General features: G+C 34.9%; 2 protein-coding genes across 2 annotated transcripts; both read right to left on the reverse strand.

Annotated features, from left to right (window-relative positions):
• Nucleotides 1-13,741: 13,741 nt before the first annotated feature.
• Nucleotides 13,742-17,367, reverse strand: LOC114307431 (uncharacterized). Its single transcript, XM_082885643.1, has 2 exons — nucleotides 16,808-17,367; nucleotides 13,742-13,826 (listed from the first exon to the last, which is right to left on the reverse strand). The coding sequence occupies exons 1-2, from the start codon at nucleotides 17,365-17,367 to the stop codon at nucleotides 13,742-13,744; spliced, it is 645 nt and encodes a 214-aa protein (XP_082741769.1).
• Nucleotides 17,368-17,403: 36 nt separating this feature from the next.
• LOC114307432 (uncharacterized) lies at nucleotides 17,404-20,494 on the reverse strand. Its single transcript, XM_082885644.1, has 5 exons — nucleotides 20,113-20,494; nucleotides 18,304-18,665; nucleotides 17,959-18,222; nucleotides 17,726-17,783; nucleotides 17,404-17,666 (listed from the first exon to the last, which is right to left on the reverse strand). The coding sequence occupies exons 1-5, from the start codon at nucleotides 20,492-20,494 to the stop codon at nucleotides 17,404-17,406; spliced, it is 1,329 nt and encodes a 442-aa protein (XP_082741770.1).
• Between the last annotated feature and the right edge of the window lie 3,606 nt (nucleotides 20,495-24,100).

The following is a 24,100-nucleotide window of genomic DNA, read 5'->3' on the forward strand; positions in this document are numbered from 1 at the left end:
GCCAATGGAAATTTTCTTAATGGTTTAAAATTAAGAAAATTCAATAATTTTAGAACAAAGGTTTGGAACTCCTATAAGGTTTCTCCTTAAAAATCTCATTTTCCTTACATAATAGATAGATAGATAGTGAAACAAACTTTGCTTTTTCTTCTTCTCTCGATGTGAGATTATAAAATAAATCATAAACTAATTAGAGTTTTATTTTTATATGGTTAAATGGAAGTTAGGCAATGGAAATTTTTTTAATTGTTTAACATTAAAAAAATCAATAAGAGAAATCGCGATTAAACCGACGAATCGGTCAACCCTAAAATGGTTCAGCCTAATCGGTTAGGTCAAATGACCAACCAACTTATACAAAAATTAATTAATTAAAATTTTTAAACGTTATTTTAATTTTAAAATTTAAACTGTATTGAATTGAAGTATACACAATACTACACTATTAACATTCACCTTATGTTAGTGAAACAACTTTTTTTTTTTGGTTGGATATGGGATTATAAAATAAAAGTTAATATAAGTAAAACTTTTTTTTTTCTAATCAAACAATCTCAGTCTTTCAATTTTTAATCAGATCAATCTTTAGTTTATTTTGAATCAAACAAATCCAATCAATATATTTTGATAAAATCGCTAAAATCGCAGTTAAACCAACAAATCAATCAAATCAAAAATGATTTAGCCTAATCAGTTTGGTCATAATTAATTAATTAAAACTTTTAAAATTTAAACTATATTGAATTGAAACAAGCACAACACTAAAATATTAAATGGAATGAGAGTATAAGATTCACTTTATATGAATAAAATAACTCATTTTTCCTTCTTTTCCTGATGTGGGATTATCAAATAAAAGCTAGCCAATAGAGATTTTCTTAATTGTTTAAAATTAAAAAAATCAAGAAAATTAGTATGAGATATTGAAACTCTCACAGGACTCCTCACTAAATAGGATGGGAGTATAAGATTCTCTTTAAATGAATAAAACAATTCATTTTTTTTATTCTTTTCTCGATGTGGGATTATCAAATAAAAACTAGCCAATGAAAATTTTCTTAATTATTTAAAATTAAGAAAATCTAGAAAATTAGTATGAGATATTGAAACTCTCACAAGGCTTCTCACTAAATAATATATAGATTTGATAATTCCACATCAAAAAAAGAAGGAAAAAGTGAGATATTCCACTTATATAAATTGAATCTTATACTTTCATTTAATATTGTAGCGTTATGCATGTTTCAATTCAATATTAAATTTTTAAATAAAATTTTTAATTTTTAATTAATTAGTTTTTGTGTAAGTTGGTTGGTCTTTTGACCTAACCAGTTGGTTGGCCTTTTCACCTAACCAATTGGGTTGAATCATTTTTGGTTTGACTGATTTGTTGGTTTAATCACGATTTTAGTAGTTTTATCAAAATATAATGGTTTAGATTTGTTTGATGGCGGTTTTATCAAAATATAATAGTTAGATTTGTTTCATTCGAAATAGATATTAATCTGATTAAAGATTAAATGACTAAGATTGCGTGATTATAAATAATTTTTCCGTCTAAACAATTATTAACTTTTATTTTATAATCCCATATCGAGAAAAGATGGAAAAAGTGAATTGCTTTACTTATATAAATACTCCCATTTAATATTGTAGTATTGTGCATGTTTTAATTTAAGATAGTTTAAATTTTAAAATTAAGATAATATTTAAAAGTTTTAATTAATTAATTTTTGTATAAGTTGGTTGGTCTTTTGATCTAACCAATTAGATTAAACTGTTTTCGGTTTGACTGATTCACCCGTTTTAACCACGATTTTTCATACTTATTTTTTTTTAATTTTAAACAATTAAAAAAATTTCCATTGACTATCTTCCATTTAACCATATAAAAATAAAACTTTAATTAGTCTGTGATTTATTTTACAATCCCATATAGGAAGAAGAAGAAAAAATTGAATTGTTTCACTTATATAAATTGAATCTTATACTCCTATTTAATATTATAGTGTTGTGCATATTTCAGTTCATGATAATTTAAATTTTAAAATAAGAACTCTAATTAGTCTATGATTTATTTTATAATCCTACATTGGGAAAAGAAGAAAAAAATGGAGTTGTCTCACTTATATAAAGTGAATCTTATACTCTCATATCTATCTATATATTATATAAGAAAAGGGGGTTTTAAGTGAAGAGTTTTGTGATAGTTTCAATATCTTATACTAATTTTCTTGATTTTCTTAATTTTAAACAATTAAGAAAATCTCCATTGACTTGCTTCCATTCAATCATATAAAAATAAAATTCTAATTAGTTTATGATTTATTTGATAATCCCACATCAGGAGAAGAAGGAAGAAATGAGTTGTTTCAATCATATAAAATGAATCTTATACTCCCATTTTAAATTTTAAAATTAAATTAATACTCCCTCCGTCCCAAAATAATGGTCCCTTTTGGGGAATCCAACTTTTTTTGGTAGTACAATTATTGCATTTGAAAAAAGTTGATTTTCCAAAATTATCCTTTTGATAGTCAGTTTTTGGGAATATCAATATCATAATTGTACTTTTTATATTGTTTATTAATTTAAAAGAAGGAAAAAATAAGAAATTTATATTATTTTTGTTCTTGATTTTTGAAGAGGGTCTAATATTTTAGGACAATGAAAAATGGAATAAGAGACTAATATTTTGGGACGAAGGGAGTATTTAAAAGTTTTAATTAATTAATTTTTGTATAAGTTAATTGGTCATTTGACCTAACCGATTAGGTTTAACCGTTTTAGATTTGACTGATTTGTCGGTTTAACCACGATTTTTCTTATACTGATTTTCTTAATTTTAAATAATTAAAAAAAAATCCATTGGCTAACTTCTATTTAACCATATAAAAATAAAACTATAATTACTTTATGATTTATTTTAGGGTGATTTACAGGTAAGTCCCGTTTTAGCAAATAATGGTACATTAAGTCCCAGTTTAAAAACTTTTAACCAGTAAGTCCGATAATCCATTGAAATGACGAAACTACCCTTACCAAATCAAAACACAAAACAAAAATACAGATTCACGATTTCATTTACAATTCATCCCACCATGTCTCACCCTCGCAGATTTCATTCTCACATTCATCAATTTCGCCTCACATTTCGTCTTTTTTCAACAATCTCGTCTCAGATTTCACAAAAACAAACTAGATCATCAAGGTGCCATTTGGTAACACTTACGTTTTCAGTTTATATTTACAAAAATTTAAAAAACTCAAATAAAAACTTGTTTGGTAAATTTTTTATTTATAAATCAGTGGTCTCAGTTTATAAATTTGGCCAAAAAATATAAACTCAAAAAATGTGTTTCCGTTATGAGTTTTCAATTTTTTTTTTTTTTTACCACCTAATACTAGCCACCATCCGCCACCATTTTCCATCACTGTCTTCCGTAACCACCTGCCACCACCACTCACCACCCACCTGCCACCACCATCCACCTGCCACCACCACCCATTACCCACCTACCACCCACTCGCCACCACAACCCACCCCCCGCCACCACCACCACCACTACCACTACCACCACCCACTACCCACCTGCCATCCACCCGCCACCCACCCTCCATCACCACTCACCTGCTACCCACTCGCCACCACCACCCACCCTTGCCACCACCACCACCCACACCCACCACCCACCTGCCACCCACCCGCCACCACCACTCACCACCCATCACCCACCACCCACATGCCACCCACCCGCCACCACCACCCACCACCCATCACCACCACCACCCACCCACCCGCTACCACCATCCACCACCACCACCACCACCATCACCCACCACCCACCCGCCACCACCACCACCACTACCACCACCATCACCCACCACCCACCCGCCACCACCACCCGCTTGCCACCACCAATCACCCGCCACCATCACCCATCCACCCACCACTACCAGCACCACCCGCCACCTACCCGCCACCTACCCGCCACCACCACCCACCTGCCACCACCCACCACCACCCGCCATCCACTACCCACCTGCCACCACCATCCCCCCACCCGTTACCGCTTTCCACCACCGTCTTTCGCCGCCACCACCCGCCACTTGCCACCACTTTCCACCACTGTCTTCCGCTACCACCACCCACCACTTGCTATCACTTTCCACCACCATCTTCTGCCACCATCACCTACCATCTGCCACCATTTTCTACCACCGTCTTCCGTCACCACCACCCGCCATTATTTTCCACCACCGTCTTCCGTCGCCACCACTCGTCACCACCCGCCACCGCTTGCCATTTCTCACTCCTTTTTACATTTTTAATTTTTTTAAAACATTTTGCCTAAACCAAACGCGTTTGTAGTTTATGTTTTTCTATAAATAAATAAAAAATAAACAAAAACCAGTTTATAAAATTTTTGTAAATATAAACTGAAAACGTAAACGTTACCAAACAGGCCCCAAACATTCAAACATCTGAACAACCAAAAATGGTGAAAACAAGTAAGATTCAAGATCTTAAACCCTAGTTTTTGCGAAATCTTTCATTTCCGAAACTTTTGTTTTTGATTTCCATTTCAGCTTGAATGTTGAGTTCGAAACTTTCATTTTCGAACCTTTTGTTTTTTATTTCCATTTCAGCTTGAATGTTGAGTTCGAAAATTTTGTTTTTGTTTTTGTTTGTGAATCTGAGAACGTTCATTGTAATGCCAGAAAAATCATGTTCTCATTCTTTCAATTTAGGTTTCATTGTTGATTTGGGTACGATTGCTGCGAATATTCTCAGATTCTTAGTGAATTTGAGTGAAAAACCCTAGTTAATCATGTTCCCTTGCTTTCTATTTAGGTTTCATTGTTGATTTTGGTGCTATTGCTGTAAATATTCTCTAATTCTTAATGAATTTGAGTCAAAAACCCTAGTTAATCATGTTCTCTTGCTTTCTATTTAAGTTTCAATGTTGATTTTGGTGCGATTACTGTTAATATTCTCAGATTCTTAGTGAATTTGAGTGAAAAACCTTAGTTAATCATGTTTCCTTGCTTTCTATTTAGGTTTCATTGTTGATTTTGGTGTGATTGTTGTAAATATTCTCAGATTCTTAGTGAATCTGAGTGAAAAACCCGAGTTAATCATGTTCCCTTGCTTTCTATTTAAATTTCAATGTTGATTTTGGTGCGATCGCTGTTAATATTCTCAGATTCTTAGTGAATTTGAGTGAAAAACCCCAGTTAATCATGTTCCCTTGCTTTCTATTAAGGTTTCATTTTTTATTTGGTGCGATTGCTGTAAATATTCTCAGATTCTTAGTAAATTTGAGTGAAAAACCCGAGTTAATCATGTTCCCTTGCTTTCTGTTTAAGTTTCAATGTTGATTTTGGTGCGATTGCTGTTAATATTCTCAAATTCTTAGTGAATTTGAGTGAAAAACCCGAGTTAATCATGTTCCCTTGCTTTCTGTTTACGTTTCAATGTTGATTTTGGTGCGATTGCTGTTAATATTCTCAGATTCTTAGTGAATTTGAGTGAAAAACCTGAGTTAATCATGTTCCCTTGCTTTCTATTTAAGTTTCAATGTTGATTTTGGTGCGATTGCTGTAAATATTTTCAGATTCTTAGCGAATTTGAGTAAAAAACCCGAGTTAATCATGTTCCCTTGCTTTCTGTTTAGGTTTCAATGTTGATTTTGGTGCGATTGCTGTTAATATTCGCATATTCTTAGTGAATTTGAGTGAAAAATCCTGATTAATCATGTTCTCTTACTTTCAATTTACTTTTCAATGTTGATTTTAGTACCATTGCTGTTAATGTTTTCAGATTCATATTGAATTTGAGTGAAAAACCCTAATTAATCATCTTCTCTTACTTTCAATTTAGGATTCAATGTTGATTTGGCTACCATTGCTGTTAATGTTCTCATATTCTTACTAAAATTAAGTGAAAAACCCTAGTTAATCATGTTCTCTTCCTTTCAATTTAAGTTTCAATGTTGATTTTGCTATGATTGCTTTGAATGTTCTCATATTCTGAATAAATTTGAGTGAAAAACCCTAGTTAATCATATCTTATTCCTTTCAATTTAGGTTTCAATGTTGAGTGTGGTACCATTGTTGTCAATGTTCTCATATTTTCAATTAATTTCAGTGAAAAACTTTAGTTAATCATATTCTATTGGCTCCAATTTAGCTTTCATTGTTAATTTTGGCACGATTCTTGTGAATGTTCTCAAATTTTTAGACAATTTGAGTAAAAAAACCTTAGTGAATCATATTCTCTGGTTTCAATTTAGCTTTCAATGTTGATTTTGGTATGATTCCTGTGAATGTTCTCAAATTCTTTGACAATTTGAGTAAAAAACCTTAGTGAATCATATTCTCTTGGTTTGAATTTGGGTTTCAATGTTGATTTTCGTACGATTGTTGTTAATGTTCTCAGATTCTTAGTCAATTTGAGTGAAAACCCCAGACTTAATCCATATTCTCTTGATTTGAATTTAGGTTTCAATGAGTTTGACATGATTGTTGTGAATTTTCTCAAGTTTTCAATCAATTTGATTGAAAACCCTAGTTAATCATGTTCTCTTGCTTCCAATTTAAGTTTCAATGTTGATTTTGCTGCGATTGTTGTGAATGTTCTCATATTCTGAATCAATTTAAGTGAAAAATCCTACTTAATCATATCATTTTCCTTTCAATTTAGGTTTCAATGTTGAGTGTGGTACCATTACTGTCAATGTTATCATATTTTAGCTTTCGTTGTTGATTTTGGTACGATTCCTGTGAATGTTCTCAGATTCTTAGACAATTTGAGTAAAAAAACCTTAGTGAATCATATTCTTTTGGTTTGAATTTGGGTTTCAATCTGAATCAATTTGAATAAAAAACCCTAGTTAATCATATCCTACTGCTTTCAATTTGGGTTTCAATGCTCAATGTGGTACCATTGCTGTCAATGTTCTCATATTTTCAATCAATTCGAGTGGAAAACCTAAGTTAATCATATTCTCTTGGTTTCAATTTAGCTTTCATTGTTGATTTTGGCACGATTCCTGTGAATGTTTTCAAATTCTTAGACAATTTGAGTAAAAAACCTTAGTGAATCATATTCTCTGGTTTCAATTTAGCTTGCAATGTTGATTTTCGTACGATTGTTGTTAATGTTCTCAGATTCTTAGTCAATTTGAGTGAAAACCTGGACTTAATCATATTCTCTTGATTTCAATTTAGGTTTCAATATTGAGTTTGACATGATTGTTGTGAATTTTCTCAAGTTTTCAATCAATTTGACTGAAAATCTTAGTTAATCATGTTCTCTTGCTTCCAATTTAAGTTTCAATGTTGATTTTTGCTGGGATTGCTGTGAATGTTCTCATATTCTGAATCAATTTGAGTGAAAAACCCTAGTTAATCATCTTTTATTTCTTTCAATTTAACTTTCAATGTTGATTTTGTTTTTATAGACATGGATGTTATCAAATTTAGACTTCATGAGAATGACATTGGATTGATTCTTTTAGGACACATTCTCAGTGTTTATATCTTGTCTATGTTGATTTTCCGTACAGGAACGCAACTCATGAAAACCCCAAGACTAAAAAGTAATGCAAACAAAACGATAAGAAAGCATAAAAAATCAACTTCAACGGATAAAAAGCAAAAGGGAAAGCGTAGAGAATGGAGATTAACTTTCAGATCAAACATGGAGACAATAGTGAAGCTATTACAGCACATCAAACTCAGGAATAAGCATATTAATGGCTTAAAGAAAACCCCATTTTGGTTATTGTTTGATGCAATATTGAAAAACAAGATGAATTATAAACAATGCAGAAAATATGATGACATTGCATTGAAAATAATTCAAACATACCAGCCAGGCAGTAGTGGTTCTTTCCAGTTAGGACCAGAAACTGTAAAGCTAACAACATAAGACATCAAGTCCATCTTCGGTATATCTTATGGAGATGAGCTGATGCATCTTGGTTATGGAAATAAAAGTATATCATCATTTCTAACAAGAAGATCCATACAAATTCAAAGGCTATCGAGCACAACCATCATAGACTTGTTGCAGAAAGCATTGAAAGGCAAGGAGAAAGAAGACACTGAAGATGTGATAAGGATGCTGTGTATGTATACTTGTTTGAAGCTTTTTTTCTCTACATCAGGAACAACAGTTGGATGGGTATTTCTTAATTACATGGAAGACATAAACTCAATGAGAAAATACAATTGGGCAGAAACAATAGGGAACACATTGATGTCTTCAATTGAAAAATACCACAAAAATCCAGCAAAAGTCACAGGATGTGTTATGCCTCTCTTAGTAAGTACATCTTTACTCTATTCTATTAGTTTGTTGTTAATAACAGATAGTATTATTTCTTATTCAAATGACAAAAGTTCTTTACATTTGCTTTGTAATATTGGTTATGTGAGCACACACTGATCATCCACCCTGAAGTTAGCGAAGCATGCCCAAGGGTGTTCAAGTGGAATCTTATCAAATTACATAAACGTATGAAAGTCATATCACTACATCAGCTAACAGCAAGACAGGTCACATCCTTATCTCATTTGAATTTCAATTCAAGTTGGGAAAAATCCCTATTTTTATACACTGAATTATTACTAAGAAACTTTTAGTTTCCTAAACTTCAATTATTTCAAAAACTAATATCTATTGTATGTTGACCTATAGGTAACTAGTGCTCAATTAAGTGAGGAAAGTGATAAAGAACTTGATAACACTGAAGAAGAAGAAAAAGAAGATGCTGAAAATACTGAAGACGAAGAACAAGAAGATGCTAAAGAAGAAGAACAAGAAGTAAAAGAACAAGAACAACAAATATGAAAACAAGATGCTGAAAATATTGAAGAAGAAGCAGAAGATGAAGAAGAAGAAAAAGATGGTCAATATGCTGAAGAGTGCCACTGTCACGACCCAAACCCGGCCCTATGGGTTTCGCACCGTAACCGGCCAGTAATCCGAGATTACCGAAGGCTTGCAGAACAGTAGTACAGGAAAACAGAGTACAGTGCCTGGCGGAAGCCAATACAGTAATTAAACAATGCCCAATGAGCTGTGACAGTCTGTATGCAAAAAGACTTTCCATATATATAAACATAAACAGTACAGAACAGTATGCACAATATTTACAATCATTCAGACTAGGGACTCAATCCCTGCATAACAGTACAGTAAACATTCAGTCTATACAGAACAATAAGACGGTACAAAAGGGGGAATTGCAAAACGCCCCTAAGCCTTAACACGATAGGCTCGGAACCTCGCAGTGAGGCACATAGGCTGGCTTGACAAAACTGGAGTAACCCTGACGCCTCTAGCCGCGGTCCGGTGCCTGTACACCTACATATATATATGAGCAGTGAGCTAAAGCCCAGTGAATAACATAATGCGTAAAGAGGTTAAGAATGAATGTCCTTACAGTATGAAAACAGTTTATTTAAACAGTATTTCAGTCATTCAGTCAGTACAGTCATATGTGGTACACCCATTAGCATAACAGTACAGTAAACAGCAGGTCTTAAAAGACCGAGCAGTAAATGATGGCCATCAGTCAGTAAACAGTAGTGGTTCCAATGAGGGAACCGAAAGAGAATTCTGTCACAGTAACAGTAAGCAGTAGGTGCTAAGGATGCCACAATACAGTTCAAAATATAGGACATACATTCATTCAGTTAACAGTAATCAGTTCAGAAAACAGTACAGTTCAGTTGTTCAAAAAATAATCATTTGTGAACATATCTTTACAAAATCGTTACTCACAGAGTTCGGGCTACAATATGCTAGAGCGTGTCTCCCCAGTCGCCAACCCTACACAGTTAACAGATTGAACACACTAAGCTACACAGCTGGGAAAGATAATAACTTAATCCCTAATTTGCCTCGGTGTGTTCTACATCTATATCCTCAATAAGATGTCTTAAACTAGGCCTAAGAATGCCTAGAATGGGATGAGGATGCAAAGATGTACTCAAAAAGCAGTTTCAGAATTTTCAGAAAAACAGAGTCCCGCTCGAGCGCAGGTTTCCCCGCTCGAGCGGTCATGCAACAAAGGTACACGCTCGAGCGTCAACTTTCCCGCTCGAGCGTACTGTAAAAGTACTGGATGGGTGAAATCTCCGCTCGACGCCCGCTCGAGCTTGAGACACAAACCTCCGCTCGAGCTCCCAATCCTCCGCTCGAGCGAACTGTAAAACAGTGCGGAGAAATACTGGATGCTCGGATTCCACGCTCGAGCGGCACTTTCCCCGCTCGAGCGGAAGTGCAAAATCTGGGAATTCCAGATTGCACCTCCAAGCCAAAACCAGGTTCAAATGCATCAAAACCAATCCTCTTGGGCCCATTTTTCTGGAAAACCTTTATAAACACATAGAATAACATGGTTCAAAGCTCAATTTTGAGAAATCAAAGCCCAAGGGTGTTTAATTCAAACCCAATTTCAAACCAATTTCATGAACAATATGAACATGCAACATGCATGAATTCAAATCAATTCAAAGCTTCAATTCGATGCTCTAAGGAGCCAATTGATCCAAAAACAAGTTGAAAACATGGACCATTACAAAAGTATGGACATGCATGTACCATTTTACCATGAAATCAACTCACAACTCAACAATTCAAACATGCATGCATGAAATGAGCTTCAATTCACCATTAATGAACCAATTCATGACTTAGCTCTACAATTAGACATGAACCATGCATGAATCAACTTAAAGACAAATCAAAAAGATGAAATTCATACCTAGGTTCCTTGAATGCAAGTCTAGAGGTTCAATTTAGCAATCTACACTTCAACTAGCAAGCAATTCTCCAAGTTCCAAGCAATTCAAGATAAAATCCAAATTCTCTCACTCTCTCCCTCTCATGGTCGGCTATACACTCAAGAGAAATGGCTGAGCAAATGTTTGTAATGCATAAGAATGAGCCCTCAAAGCATTAAGTAAGTGACCCACTAGGATGGCAATATGGCAATTAAGCCTAACTCTTTAATTAGCTTATTTTAAACTATTTTAATCATACCTAATCAGTTTTTAGATAAATATACTACAAAATCACATTAATTATGAGGGTTGTGGAACATCAATTAATTCCGGATTCAGCCGCCGATAAGGCCTTCAATTAGCAGTTTAAACACTAAAATACGAACAGATCAAATAAACAATCAACAGATAGAATGTAATTCAAACGTACATACTCAGTCAATTCAGTTCCAGTTTTCAGTCAGTCAGTTCAGTACTTTAAGCAGATTATCAGTCATGATCAGTTCAGTACTTTAATCAGTTCAGTTATCAGTCATAATCAGTTCAGTTTAACGGTAATCAATATTTAACGGTAATCAGTGGTGAGGGTTATTACAGCCACCAAGAACAAAAGCCAGCAAATGAAGGCTTTAATGGCTTCTGCAACATTATACTCAATGATGCACCTGAGGGAGAAGAACAAATTCATCAACAAACACTTGAGAAACTTCAAGCTAAGAACAACAATTTGTAACTTGACAACACAGTGAAGACCATCTGCATAAATAAACTTGAAAAGGATAACAGGCTACTCACAGCACAAATATAGCAATTGAAAGATGAAAATTCTCGATTGCATAACCAATTGGTTGAAAAAGAGGTCCATGAGATAACCTAAGAAGTTTGTGGAGTAAAACATTCTGGGACAGATACAAAGAATGAAGGTCATACAATAAACGATGAAAATTCTCAAGTGCTGCAAAAAGATGTGCATGAAAATTCTGAAGTGGTGGACAAAGAGCTCCATCAGAAAAAGGTCCATGAAAATTCTGAAGTGGTGGACAAAGAGCTCCATCAGAAAGATGTCCATGAGATAACGCAACAACCATTTGCAACAAAACATTGTGAGACAAATACAAATGTGAAAGATTGTCAAAATTCTCAGTTGCAAAATCAGTTAGTGGAGGAAGAAGTCAATGACTTAACCCAACAAGTTTGTGCAATAAAAGCCGATGATCTAACAGAATCAAGACAAACAAATCTACAGAATTCCATGATTAAAAATATCAAAGCTAAAGCAAGGAAGACTACTGAGATATCAGATTATGAGTATAGAGGCAAGAAAGTTAAAGTTGAGAAAGAGAAGGAACACAAAGATGAGAGAATTTCAAACAAGTATGATATGGCTCAATTGCTACCTCCTAAAGATAAATATAAACTACAAATTCTTTGGAAAGAAAAGAAAACAGAATCAAGGTATAATCTTACATAAATCTTTCAATTTTTCATGTAGTACAAATATATGAAACGAAACTGAGAAATAGCTCAGTTTTCTAAAAATATTTTGACTTAATTATTAACACATTTTTTGTTGTTTTGCAGTGCTTGTATATGGTTTGGCGCAAGATATGAGAATTGTGTGTTTATTAATGATATCAAGAACTTGGTAAATGGGATAAACATATCCAGCTGTGTACGTATAATATTTGTAATATTCTAATACTGAAAAACTTCTCATTAATTTGTTAACATCACTTTTGTGTTTCAATTTGATAGGCAATTGATGCATATGCTGAGATTCTTGAAAAAGAACCACAAGCACAAAATTCTGGTGATGGAGCAGAGCACAATGGCAAGTCTTTCATCCTGTCAAGTCTATATTGGGTAAGGAATAAATGTTCATGTGTCAATTCTATACTTTATCTTCTGTTCAATTTTGGTTTCAAAGTACATTTTTTGTGTTTGTTATCATTGTTGTGAATGTTCTCAAATTTTGATTTTGATGTCATTGCTGGGAATATACTCAGATTTCAAAACAATTTGAGTGATAAATCGTAGTTAATCATGTTTTGTTCCTTTTCATCGACATTTGAATATTGAGTTCGTACCATTATTGTGAATATTCACATATTTTTTGTAAAAAACAGCCAATGTTGAAGAAGAAAACTTCAGAACAAAGGAAAAAGATTTTGAAAAATACTTTGCAAGAATCCCTCCCATGTACATACATCCATATCCCCATCCACAATTTCAATCATTGGACATTACTTGTTATCAACAAACACTTGGGGACTTGGAAACATTTCAACTCTTTGAGACCAAGAAAAGGAAAGGACAAGCACTACAACGTTGCAAATCAACTGGTAAGAACAATTTCAGATTACCATTACAATAATCAGATATAAATCATTACATACTTTATATTAATGTTTTTTACAGCAAAAAAATCATCCATCAATACATAAAGGATACACATTGTCAAGTAGAAAAAGCATGGAATCCTGATGTCAAGATTGAATCAATCAAAGACAGCCTTCAACAAGAAGCAATGATGTATGTTAATTCATTCTAACTAACAAATTTTAATATCTTTTTCAAAAAAAATTTGTTTTTTCCTTAACTGTGTCAAAAATGATTTCTGCAGCAATAACTGTGGAATTATTGTTTGCTACATCATAAGACAATACATGAGGCATCAACCAATTCCAAACACATTACCACCAGGCACATCGACAAGACTCAGAGCAGACATGGTACATGAGTTCCTCAGTGATCCACAAAGATTAATCAGAGTCAAGTAGAGTCAAGATTGCAACATTCAATGAAATCATTTTTGATGTGTAACTCAATGAACTCTCTTTTGTAACACTCTGATACAATGACTAATGTTTTTGTTAATAGTTCCAAGCATATTACCTAACAAACATATTACAATTTCTATGATGTATAATGGAATATTTTGTCATACTCTCAAAGATATATGCACCCGAGCTTTGTTGATGTTTTTGTCCATATTCTCAGTTTCTATTATCCTGTTCCTCACACTACTATATGGGAAAAGTGAAAATAGTATTACATGTGAAAATAGTGGACACAAGACTTTACTGTATCACAATCAATGCTTTGTTGATGTTTTTGTTTATATTTTCAGTTTTTATGCACTGTTTTGTTGCCTCACAATATTATCACAATCACTTATTTTCAAACTTAGAAACTTTAAAACTGAAAATATTTTTAATTTTATACAGATCACTCAATTTTCAAACAACAATATTATCACAACAATTTATTTGCTGCCTCACAATATTATCACAATTTGAAAAACTAAAATTCAAAACAAAGAATATTTTCGCTTTCAATCCACTGTTGCTTTAATCAAAACATAGAGCATTGACCACATCTAGTTAGAATATTAATTCAGATTCATTCAATTGATCACATTTATAACTAGTTCCAATTCATAACAAGAGCCTCACACTATTATCACAAAATCAGCTATTTTGAACTAAAAACTTAAACTAAGAATATGTTCACTTTTTATACAGTATTCATATAATCTTCAAAACAAACATTCAACAGTCAAGTTTATTTCCGAAAGCCAACCAAACAATATTATCACAAACAATTTCAAAATTAAAATTTGAAACTAAGAATATTTTCCCTTTTAATTCAATGTCACTTTATTCAAAACATAGAAGATTATTACTCAGCGCTCAACAGTACAAACTGTTACTTCAAGAAATTTATGAATACAAAATTTTTATAATTACAAAACAGCTACAAAAAATCACGAATTATAGCGATCCCGGTTTTCCTCGTCATTTATTTTGTTTCGGACTTGGGTTTCATCATGGTTGTTGTTGTCTATATTTGTTTCCGTCCTTTAAATCCTTTGCATTTGAGTTTTGGGACGTGTTGGGTGAGTTTGGTACAGGTTGGTTGTGAGTTGGAACAAATGGTTGCTGTCTAGAATTTGACATCTTCGCTCGAGCGAGGCTTCTTGCGCTCGAGCGAGGCTTCTTGTGCTCGAGCGAGCCTTGGGTTTTTGCTTCTGCACTCGAGTGAAGGTTCTTGCGCTCGAGCGAGCTTTCTTTGATGTGTCTCTTAGCTTGAGCGAGAACTCTTGCGCTCGAGCAAGGCTTTTGTCGCTCTAGCGAGCGAGCTCTATGTTTTGTGTTCCTTCGCTCGAGCGAGAACTCTTACGCTCGAGCGTGCGTCTGGGTTGCAGACCTGAAGCTTTGAATTGTGCGCTCGAGCGAGGTGTTTGTTGTGTCTTGTCGCTCGAGCGACCACTTCTTCACTCAAGCGAGCTTCGCATATATCAGATCGCAGCAGCAGTTCTCTTCTTCACTTTTTGATATCTTTTTATCTCCAAACCCTAATACGGCTGCCTCTCTCTCTAAAGTATCCCTTCTCTCTACAAATGCTCTTGATCTAGAGTTCTCCTACCCTACTTCCTTTGTATAAAAGCTTGAGCTTTGCGTGGGCTACGTTTTGATCCGGCAAAGTTGGGATTTGGAGCATCTTGAGTTTCATCCTTCTATTCCTTTGAGTCTCTCCATTTGAGGTAGGGATAAACTACTCCTTCTTATGTGTTTTAACATAAATATTAGTCATTTTGTATAAATGGTGTGATTTGAAAATTTTGAGAAGTTAGCGTTTGAGATTTGTAGTATTTAAAAGAGGGGTTTTGTGTTTTTAAGCTCCATGTGCATATGAGGTCTTGAAAATGGGGATTTGTGGGTTTAATTGGTGAAATTTGGTCTTAGGATCAATGTTTGGGAAAGATGGGAAAATGCCCTAATTGAATTTAAATAATTAATTTGTATAATTAATTTGGTAATTGTGAGGAATATGAAATTGATTTGAAAATCATGAAATTGGACGGAATTGGGACTAGTTGGTATAGTTGGATTGATGAATCACTCACCGATGGAAAATGTAATAAATTATCTGTTGATAGAACTATTTATCTGTTTAGAGATAACTGCTTTAGGCTATCGTTGGAGGATAGTCTTGATTGTTGTAGACACTGCCTGATGATTAGGTAAATTGAAACCAATCGATTGAATTATGTCATTGAATATGACAGTTGGAATAACACAATGAATATGTGCATTAATTGATCATTGTATATGATGAAGTGTTTAAATACATTGCATATGTATCTTTGTTTGGGAGGAGATAAGGGATGTATTCCATGGTTTGAGAGGAGATAGGGGATGTACTCCACTGTTTGGGAGGAGATAGGGGATGGACTCCATTGATAATTAAGTTGGCCGGAGTGTCCAAGGTGAAAGTCATGAAACCTTTTACACATCTGAATGATGTTAATGAATTGAAGTGTTGATAATATGAGTTGTAGTCTCATTTTGAATTGTTGATGAATTGAAGTGTTATTTTATGAGTTGTAGTCTCATTTGAATTGCTTGGATAAGCAAACCATGTTAATAAAGTGAATCGGAAATATAAATGAAACTAGGTTGAAAGATGAATATCAATGTTGGTGGATTATAAAGAAAATGGTGTGTATCGATGCACAAGTGTTGAACATTTATCAGATGCTAATGTTTTAGTTATTTCTCATATTTGGTTTAGCATATCTCTACTGGGCCTTGGCTCACCCTACTTGGGACACCATTTTCAGGTACAGGGGACATGCTACCTCCAAGGTCTTAGCTTGGGAGGTCTCGGGTTGAGGTCTCTGTTTTGTTGTTTTACTTTTATGCTTATATGTTTTTTTATTTCCAAGTCGAGGGCTTTATTTGTAAAGGGATTCTGACCCTCTTTTGTTGTAACCAAGTGTTAACTTGGAAAGTTGTAAGCCCGTAGGGAATCTACTTTTGTTGTTAACATGTAACATCTTTTGTAAGAAGACTCTAATGGACGAAAATGTATTATTTCTTTATGATTATGGATCTTATGTATGATTGAGTTATGTATTATTTTGAGGGCGTTACACAAAGCCTCCTTACACGATTTCTTATTGTGATTGCCAACCTTCCCACATCTACTACAAGTAATTTGCCTTACTTTCTCACCATTCAAACGAATCCTCTTCTTATTTGGCCTTCCTGGTTGCTTCTTAGACAAATGAGGAATAACAACTTCACTATCACCATCAACATTACAATCTGGTTTCCAAATTGAAGGAATAGGATATATGGGAAAAGAATAAGACTCTCGATAACTTTGAACATAGAAGTATTGATCAACAAATAAACTCAAATCATATCCACTCTTTTGTATAGCACCAACTGCATGTGCACATGGAAACGCTTTCAACTGCCACTCGCCACAAGAACATATTCGTCTACTAATGTCAACTGAAACAGATGGATGTGAATGCACCTCATAGACATCATTTCCAGATGAACTAACAATCCATGGCCTCGAAGTATTAAAACCATCATGCAACTTGGACTCCATTTTAGGGCATATCAAACCATTCCATTTATTAACAAGTTCCCTCCTCTTAGCAATTTTCCTCATCAACTTAATTCTTACACTATTAATCAACTTTGTGATAGGCAAGTGGCGTTCCTCTCGTATCCACGAATTGAAATATTCAGCTACATTTGACCACATCTCTCCAAAGCGTTGCCCTTGAAAATATGCATTACTCTAATGATCATATGGTATGTCATCTAAAAACTTTTCAACTCTTGACCCACCTTCAGTCTTTAACTCAACCAAACATTGATGAAATGTTTCTTCAGTTGGAGCATATGCACATTTCCCAAACAAAGTGATCAGTTTTTCTTTCAATCCATGAAACATACCACGCAAATGATGCCTCAAGTTCATCTTCAAATGATAACAACAATAAGCATGGAAAGCCATTGGGAAAACCTTTGGCAACACTTCAACTAATCCAAGGTTACGATCTGACACAAATGTAATATTTCATTCTTGTGAAACAATTCTACTCAAATGCTCTAAAAACCAACGTCAGTTATCTTGATTCTCTGAGCCAACAACTGCAAAACAAACAGGAAAGAACCCTGCATGTACAAAACAGAAAAAATGAAAATATTCTATTATTCTTAGAAAATGATAACACTTTAACATTCAAAATATCAAACACTAAAATGAATAACTGAAAAAATAAAAAATGCATATACAACAACAATATTATATAAAATTTAAAACATTCAATCATATTTCTAAACTGAGAACTTTCTCAATTTCAGAACAGAGAAAACAGATTTCTTCTGTAGCTTGATTTCCATCTTTTCCTGTAGCAGCAAGTAAATTTCCTCTAAATCTTCCCTTCAAAAATGTGCCATCAAGGAATAAGAGAGGTCGACAATAATCAAATCCACTAATAGAACCATGAAAAGCGACAAATAATCTCTTAAACCGTTTAGTATCATCGTCACACTCAAACTCAATGTAACTCCCTGGATTGCAACTCTTTGCAACATCCACATACCATCTTAACTAGTCAAATGACATTAAGTAATCTCCAAAAATCTCACATTTTGCTTTCTCTACCCCCAACCAAGCTTGACGATAACTAACTCTCAACCCATACCCCAACTTAAAATCCCGAACAACATGAACTGGACGTGTCAATGGATTATCACGAACACCTTCAACAATCAAATCAACAACTAAATCAGAACTCATACGAGAATGATTCATCGTACGTACTTCAGCACCACATGTGTGGACATTGTTCAATTTCCTTATATAAAAGAACCTATTAGCATTCTCCACTCTACCATGAACATTCCACATACAACCTTTTGTCTCTCTAAACAAACATTGTACAGTGACACGAACTTTATCATTCTTAACAAATATGAACTCAAATCCACACTCAATAGAAAACTTCGACAATGCATTACGAAATTCAACAATTCCACCTTCAAATTTATGTCCTACATGTGTAATACTAACTACCCAACCAGCAGACAACAGTACTTTTTCCTTGTGTTGACAAAATGATGATAACATGTCTGTTGGAAATGGTTATAAAATTCTGGGTAAAATCAGAATTTTTTCCTAAGTTTGGTCTATTATTTAGGTGGGACCTAAGCGTCGTTTTTCGCGGGTCAAAATAGTAATGCTCGCGGGTCAAAATAGTAATGCGTTCTATGCCGCGTTGTGATTCACGTGGTATATTTGGTTGCTCAAAACCATTACCGAGTGAATGGAAAATTGAAGCCAAAGTATGCTCCATGAAAATGGAGTTTTGGTGAAAAATCCTTAAAGGTTTGAATAAGGCTTGTCCCACATTGATTTGGTGGGAAGTTTTGAATGGGTTTATAAGGCATGGAATTGGAACTTGGGGTGTGCCCCAAGGGGTACCCAAGTGTTTTAGAGAGGGAGGTTATGGGCAAAATGAGCTAGACCCATTGGACCCAAAAATCACCACACGCGCGCGCGCGCGCGCCCCCGCCACCGTCTGTCCGGTCGGTCGGGTGGGCTGGGCTTGGGTGCGTGGTGTGTAGTTGGGTTGGGTTTGTTTGGCCCAATACCTATCTTTTTGGGTCAAAAACATTTGAATTTTATTTTATTTTTTGGTAAAATAAAATCCAGAATTCAAATTAATTCCAAAAATAAACTGGTCCGCTTTTTACTGTACACCCAAACAGGGCCCTTCTCGTTTTTATCTGTTTGAATTGTGAACTCAACAGATTCAAATCTGTTTAAATTCAAAACTAAACAGGTTTCATACCTGTTCAAACAGGTTTGCACCTGTTTATTTCAAAACCTGTAGCCACCAATACATCTATAAATAGGACAGCCCTCATTTGATGTTTTAACATTCAGAAATTTCGTACTTCACCTCTGTAAATTTATTCTTCATTTTGTTGCATTTAATTTTTGTGAGAAAGAGTATAAACACTTAGTGTGTTCGTTAGGCAAAAATTTGTAGTGCTGCTATTGTTTGTAGTTGATCATTTCATCCTAGGAGATAGACGTCCATATTCTGAAAGCACCGAGGAGAGGACCAATCTATTTTAAGGACATGTGTCAAACACTGGACTTGATCAGGTATTTATTAGAAGAAATTAATCAAGTAAGTTGTTTAATTTATTATTCTGTTTTATTAGTTTATTAAATCAGATTTTAATTTTGTTTTTGTAACAAAATAAAATCTGTTTTTATTTATTTATTATTTCTAGTTTGATTTTTGTAATCAAACAAATTCTCTCATTTTCTTTATTTCTTTATATTCTTGTTGTTGTTTAGTACACAACAAAATTAATTAATTTAAATACAGTGAAGATTGTCCAACAATATCAACCTCTTCTTCAACCTACAACCTCGAATTCCTTTTGGAGGATGTAGATGCTCTATTTGACAAGTTCACAGACTTACTGCTGTCATGAGACAATGCAATATCACAAACTTCAAGATCCAACATTGACTCTCTTTCTCCATAATCCAATCTTTTGTTGAGATAACCACAATCAATGGTTGAGTCTTTTACTCTCATAACAATATCAGTACACTTTGAATCAAAATGCACAACTAATGCCAACAACAAATCTAACTCCTCATTGTTGTCCAACATACAATTAGGATGTCCAGGCAATGAGTAAGATAGACAAATATTATCAGATTGCAAATTATCCCATTTCAAACATAGCTTCTCAACCAACTGATCATATGTAACATTTTGATCAATCTTAATTGCAAATGTGTAACCATTATACTTGCACAACAAAAAAATAGGCGCACTCATATAACCTTCACTCATCTTTCAATCTAAACAACAAACAAAGATCGCATCAATAAAAACCAGAACAAATACTTCATAACAATACCAAGAACTTTCTCAGTTTTCACAAATACGTCATAACAATAAACACCAGAACAAAAAACTTCATAACAATACAAATATTTCACAAATCACGTTTTCAATTCATAAAATAAATAACCAAATCGAAAAAGCATCCAACAAACCACGTCTTCAATTGGTAAAAACAAAATTATTCAACATATTCTCATAAATAAATTCAATCAAAATTCTAAAAAAACATAATATACAAAATCGAAACAATACATACCTATAAACCAGATCGAAGATCAAATAACCAGCAAATCAATTCTTCAATTTATAAATCGAAATCGCACATAACAAACTCCATCAGATTTCAACTCAAAAAGTGAACCAAACTAAGAAATCCTTCAAGATCCTTTTCTCTTATTCTAGTTAATTAGCTAGAATTTACTATGTGATGCGCACAACACATAAGTATAGACTGAATCGCCTAATTTGGAACAAAGCATCGCATATCCGTTTGTTTGGAAATGGTTTGAAGTTTGTTACTCGTAAGTAGGCTAAAACACGGATTTCAATGAATAATTCCAATTCAAGCAACCCAACCTTCACCTACAGGCATTCAAGCAATTATATCACATAAGCAATTAGCCTCATGGCAAGCATGTTGTCATGTTAGCACTCACATACATGCAAGATGCTAAAGCATAAATACTCACAGTGTACTCCGAGCCAAAACAAGGAATGTGTTAGTAATCAAATGTGTGATCCAAATCCATGTTAAGATGGCTAATGCATCACAGGCATAATGCAACTAGAATAGGCTCGGCTAATCTAAAATGGCATATGAGATGTGACAACGCGATACACGTATTCAAGTTGGAATTGAAATACTATGCAGTTAGTATGATGCGCCGAGCCCAGTGCATGCAATACTGATGAATGATGCAAACATGCATAGCATAAGGATGCTAATTGAAACATGCCCTAGAACTAACCATTGTAAGCGGTTAAGTAAAAGGGAGAAAGAATTGGGGGTTAGAAGACATGCATCACACACAGCACGCTTATTACACAATTGTGCCCTCTCGAGGGAGGGACCGAAAGAATAGTACAAACCAAATAAATAATTAACTACTCTAGCTAATTAATTATTACAGACCACTTAACTAGTTAAGCAAATTAACTAAGCTAATAAAGCAATAAAGCAGCCTCGGGAAGAGGGATAAATGCACGCATGCTCGGCTCCGCCCGGAAATCCACCGCCATGCTCATGCTGCCTTTGTTTGCACTGTTTTTCTCTTCTGAAGACTGCACAAGTTCCCAAATTGTTTCTGAAATACTCCCTGAGAGTTGTGGGAGGCCACCGACCAAGAAAGAGCACCACCGGCCATGGAATTATGGTCATCGACAAAAAATTAGATCACCGGCACTATTTTGGTAGTCAGCCGGCACTGAAAATTGCCGACCGATCGTTTCTTCCTACAGAACACTGGTTTGCTGCAACAGAGGATAGACAGAACATGGCGATGGATTTTCAAAGCAATTTATGCACTACCACCCTCCTCAGTATGTTTGAGACTTAGAGAAGCATGGTTCTCAACCCTCAGGCCATCAATCACGTATTTCAATGCATGATGGCCCAAAGAGGACAAGTATGCATATTTGATGTCAAATGAAATGCACAAAGACACATAAGGGTCCCAAACCTCTATCATGCTTGATCAAGAGGCAAGGGGTGCACGCACCGTGCAATGCAACCTAAATAAGCAAGCAAGGATGCAAATAACTCAAGTGTGCAACAAATCTAATGCAACATGAGTATGTTAACATGCAATACGCGATAGGCATAAAACCTAATCATGTGGACATGTATGGCATGCAACAACATGCAAAAATGAACAAGCATGCAACAACATGGTGAGATGGACTTACACTAACATGGGTAGCTTTCAAGCATGCCAAAATTAGTGGCCAATATGATGCAACAAAAGCATGGAATAGATATGCAAACATGCATGCACAAAGGCCTATCATCTAAGGCATAAAAGAGGCAACTCTTAAACACATTTAAAAGAGACTAATATGGACAAATGACATACATTGTAAGCTCTGAAATTAAGTTAGAAATGGTGCCAAACCAACTAAACAAATCAAGCAACGCACAACCAAGCCCAAAATTTGGAAACTAGTCATGGGACTCGAACCAAGACTATATGAAGCAAACCCCAAAAGGGCCATGGGGACCTAAAACAGTCCCAAGGCAGGTCTAATCAAGACCAAAAACCCACTTAGATGGCATCTAAATGGCCTACACATGATGGCATACACAATGGTCTAAACATGGAGCATAAAACAACAACTCTTTAAGGCACTAAAGGAGCATCAAATATAAGTAAACAAGCATGCCATATGGATTGAAATGACATGGTAAGTGACTCCAAATCACTGAAATAAGCCAAGTAATGCATGCTAGGGGGTTCAAAACTCAAAGCCTTCAAGCTAGATTACATGGTAGCTACTCAAAGCAAGTCATGGATGACTCAAACGACCAAAAACAGACCTCAAGCATACCAAAACATGGATAAAAACTTTTTGAAACTAAGCCTAAATCATGCTAGAGAGACATGTTACAACATGATGCATGTTAGGCCAAAACATGGGATTACAAGACAAGTGTATGGAGCATACATGGCATGTCTAAACCAACTTAAAACAGTACTATATCATGGCAAAATAACACGTAATACATACTGAAATGGAGCTAAAACAAGCAAGGCAAACATGCTACAACACAAGCCATTTATGCAAGCATCAAAGACAACATGGAGAGGGGGTGACCCTCTCCTATTTGGGACCTCAAAACCACCTCTCCACCACTGAAAGTCCTCTGGATTTCAGTGGTAGAGAGGTCATGCAAAGACCAAAACAATGGCCAAAATGGATGGCCTAAAACAAGGCCTAACAAGGCCTTGGAGGGGGGAGACAACCCCAAACCTCAAAGTGACCTTAAACAAAGTTCTATAGCACACAAAATTAGAACTTTTATTAGTTTATGGCTAAGCTTAAAAACAGATGCAAGATAGGTTAAAAGCTTGTGCAAAAATGGGGAATAAAAGAGGTAGTTCTCACCCTTGAAGAACACTTCAAGAACAGTAACTCCAGCAAGTTCCTTGGATCAAAACCAGCCCAAGAATCCTAACAACAACTCCTTAGAGCCTTAGCAACCAAGGATGGTGTAACACTAGGTGTCTTAGTGCAAAACTAAGAACAAAAACACGTTTTGAGCACAAGATACACAAACAAATCAAAAGGGAGGGAGATATAGAGATAGATAGATATAAAACTTCTAACCCTAATTCTCTGAACCCTGGAGGAGGGAGGAGGGGCTTTCCTCTTATAGAGGTTCAATTCTAAAGCTTCTAAGAGAAGCTAACCCAAGAGGCAAATCCCTCCATACACGTGTATGGAGGGGGTGTAAAGTGGATGCCAGCTGTGACAGCTAGCATAAAATATCTGCCAAAAGTAGATGGAAAGGGGTCAGCTGCAAAATATGGCCGATTGACCAACAAAAATGGCCGG

The sequence above is a fragment of the Camellia sinensis genome, chromosome 8 (assembly GCF_055761805.1).
Source record: "Camellia sinensis isolate YWXY chromosome 8, ASM5576180v1, whole genome shotgun sequence".
Classification (NCBI taxonomy): domain Eukaryota; kingdom Viridiplantae; phylum Streptophyta; class Magnoliopsida; order Ericales; family Theaceae; genus Camellia; species Camellia sinensis.

Excerpts from the sequence above, each read along its gene's own strand:
- LOC114307431 (XM_082885643.1), bottom strand. The coding sequence starts at position 17,367 with ATGTGGTCAAATGTAGCTGAATATTTCAATTCGTGGATACGAGAGGAA. Across the intron at positions 13,827-16,807 it reads TTGAATGGTGAGAAAGTAAG|TAGTGTGAGGAACAGGATAA; the intron begins GCAAATTACTTG and ends TTTCCCATATAG.
- LOC114307432 (XM_082885644.1), bottom strand. The coding sequence starts at position 20,494 with ATGAGTGAAGGTTATATGAGTGCGCCTATTTTTTTGTTGTGCAAGTAT. Across the intron at positions 18,666-20,112 it reads TGCATTGTCTCATGACAGCA|GACATAAATTTGAAGGTGGA; the intron begins GTAAGTCTGTGA and ends TTACACATGTAG. Across the intron at positions 17,667-17,725 it reads AATCAAGATAACTGACGTTG|ATCGTAACCTTGGATTAGTT; the intron begins GTTTTTAGAGCA and ends CATTTGTGTCAG.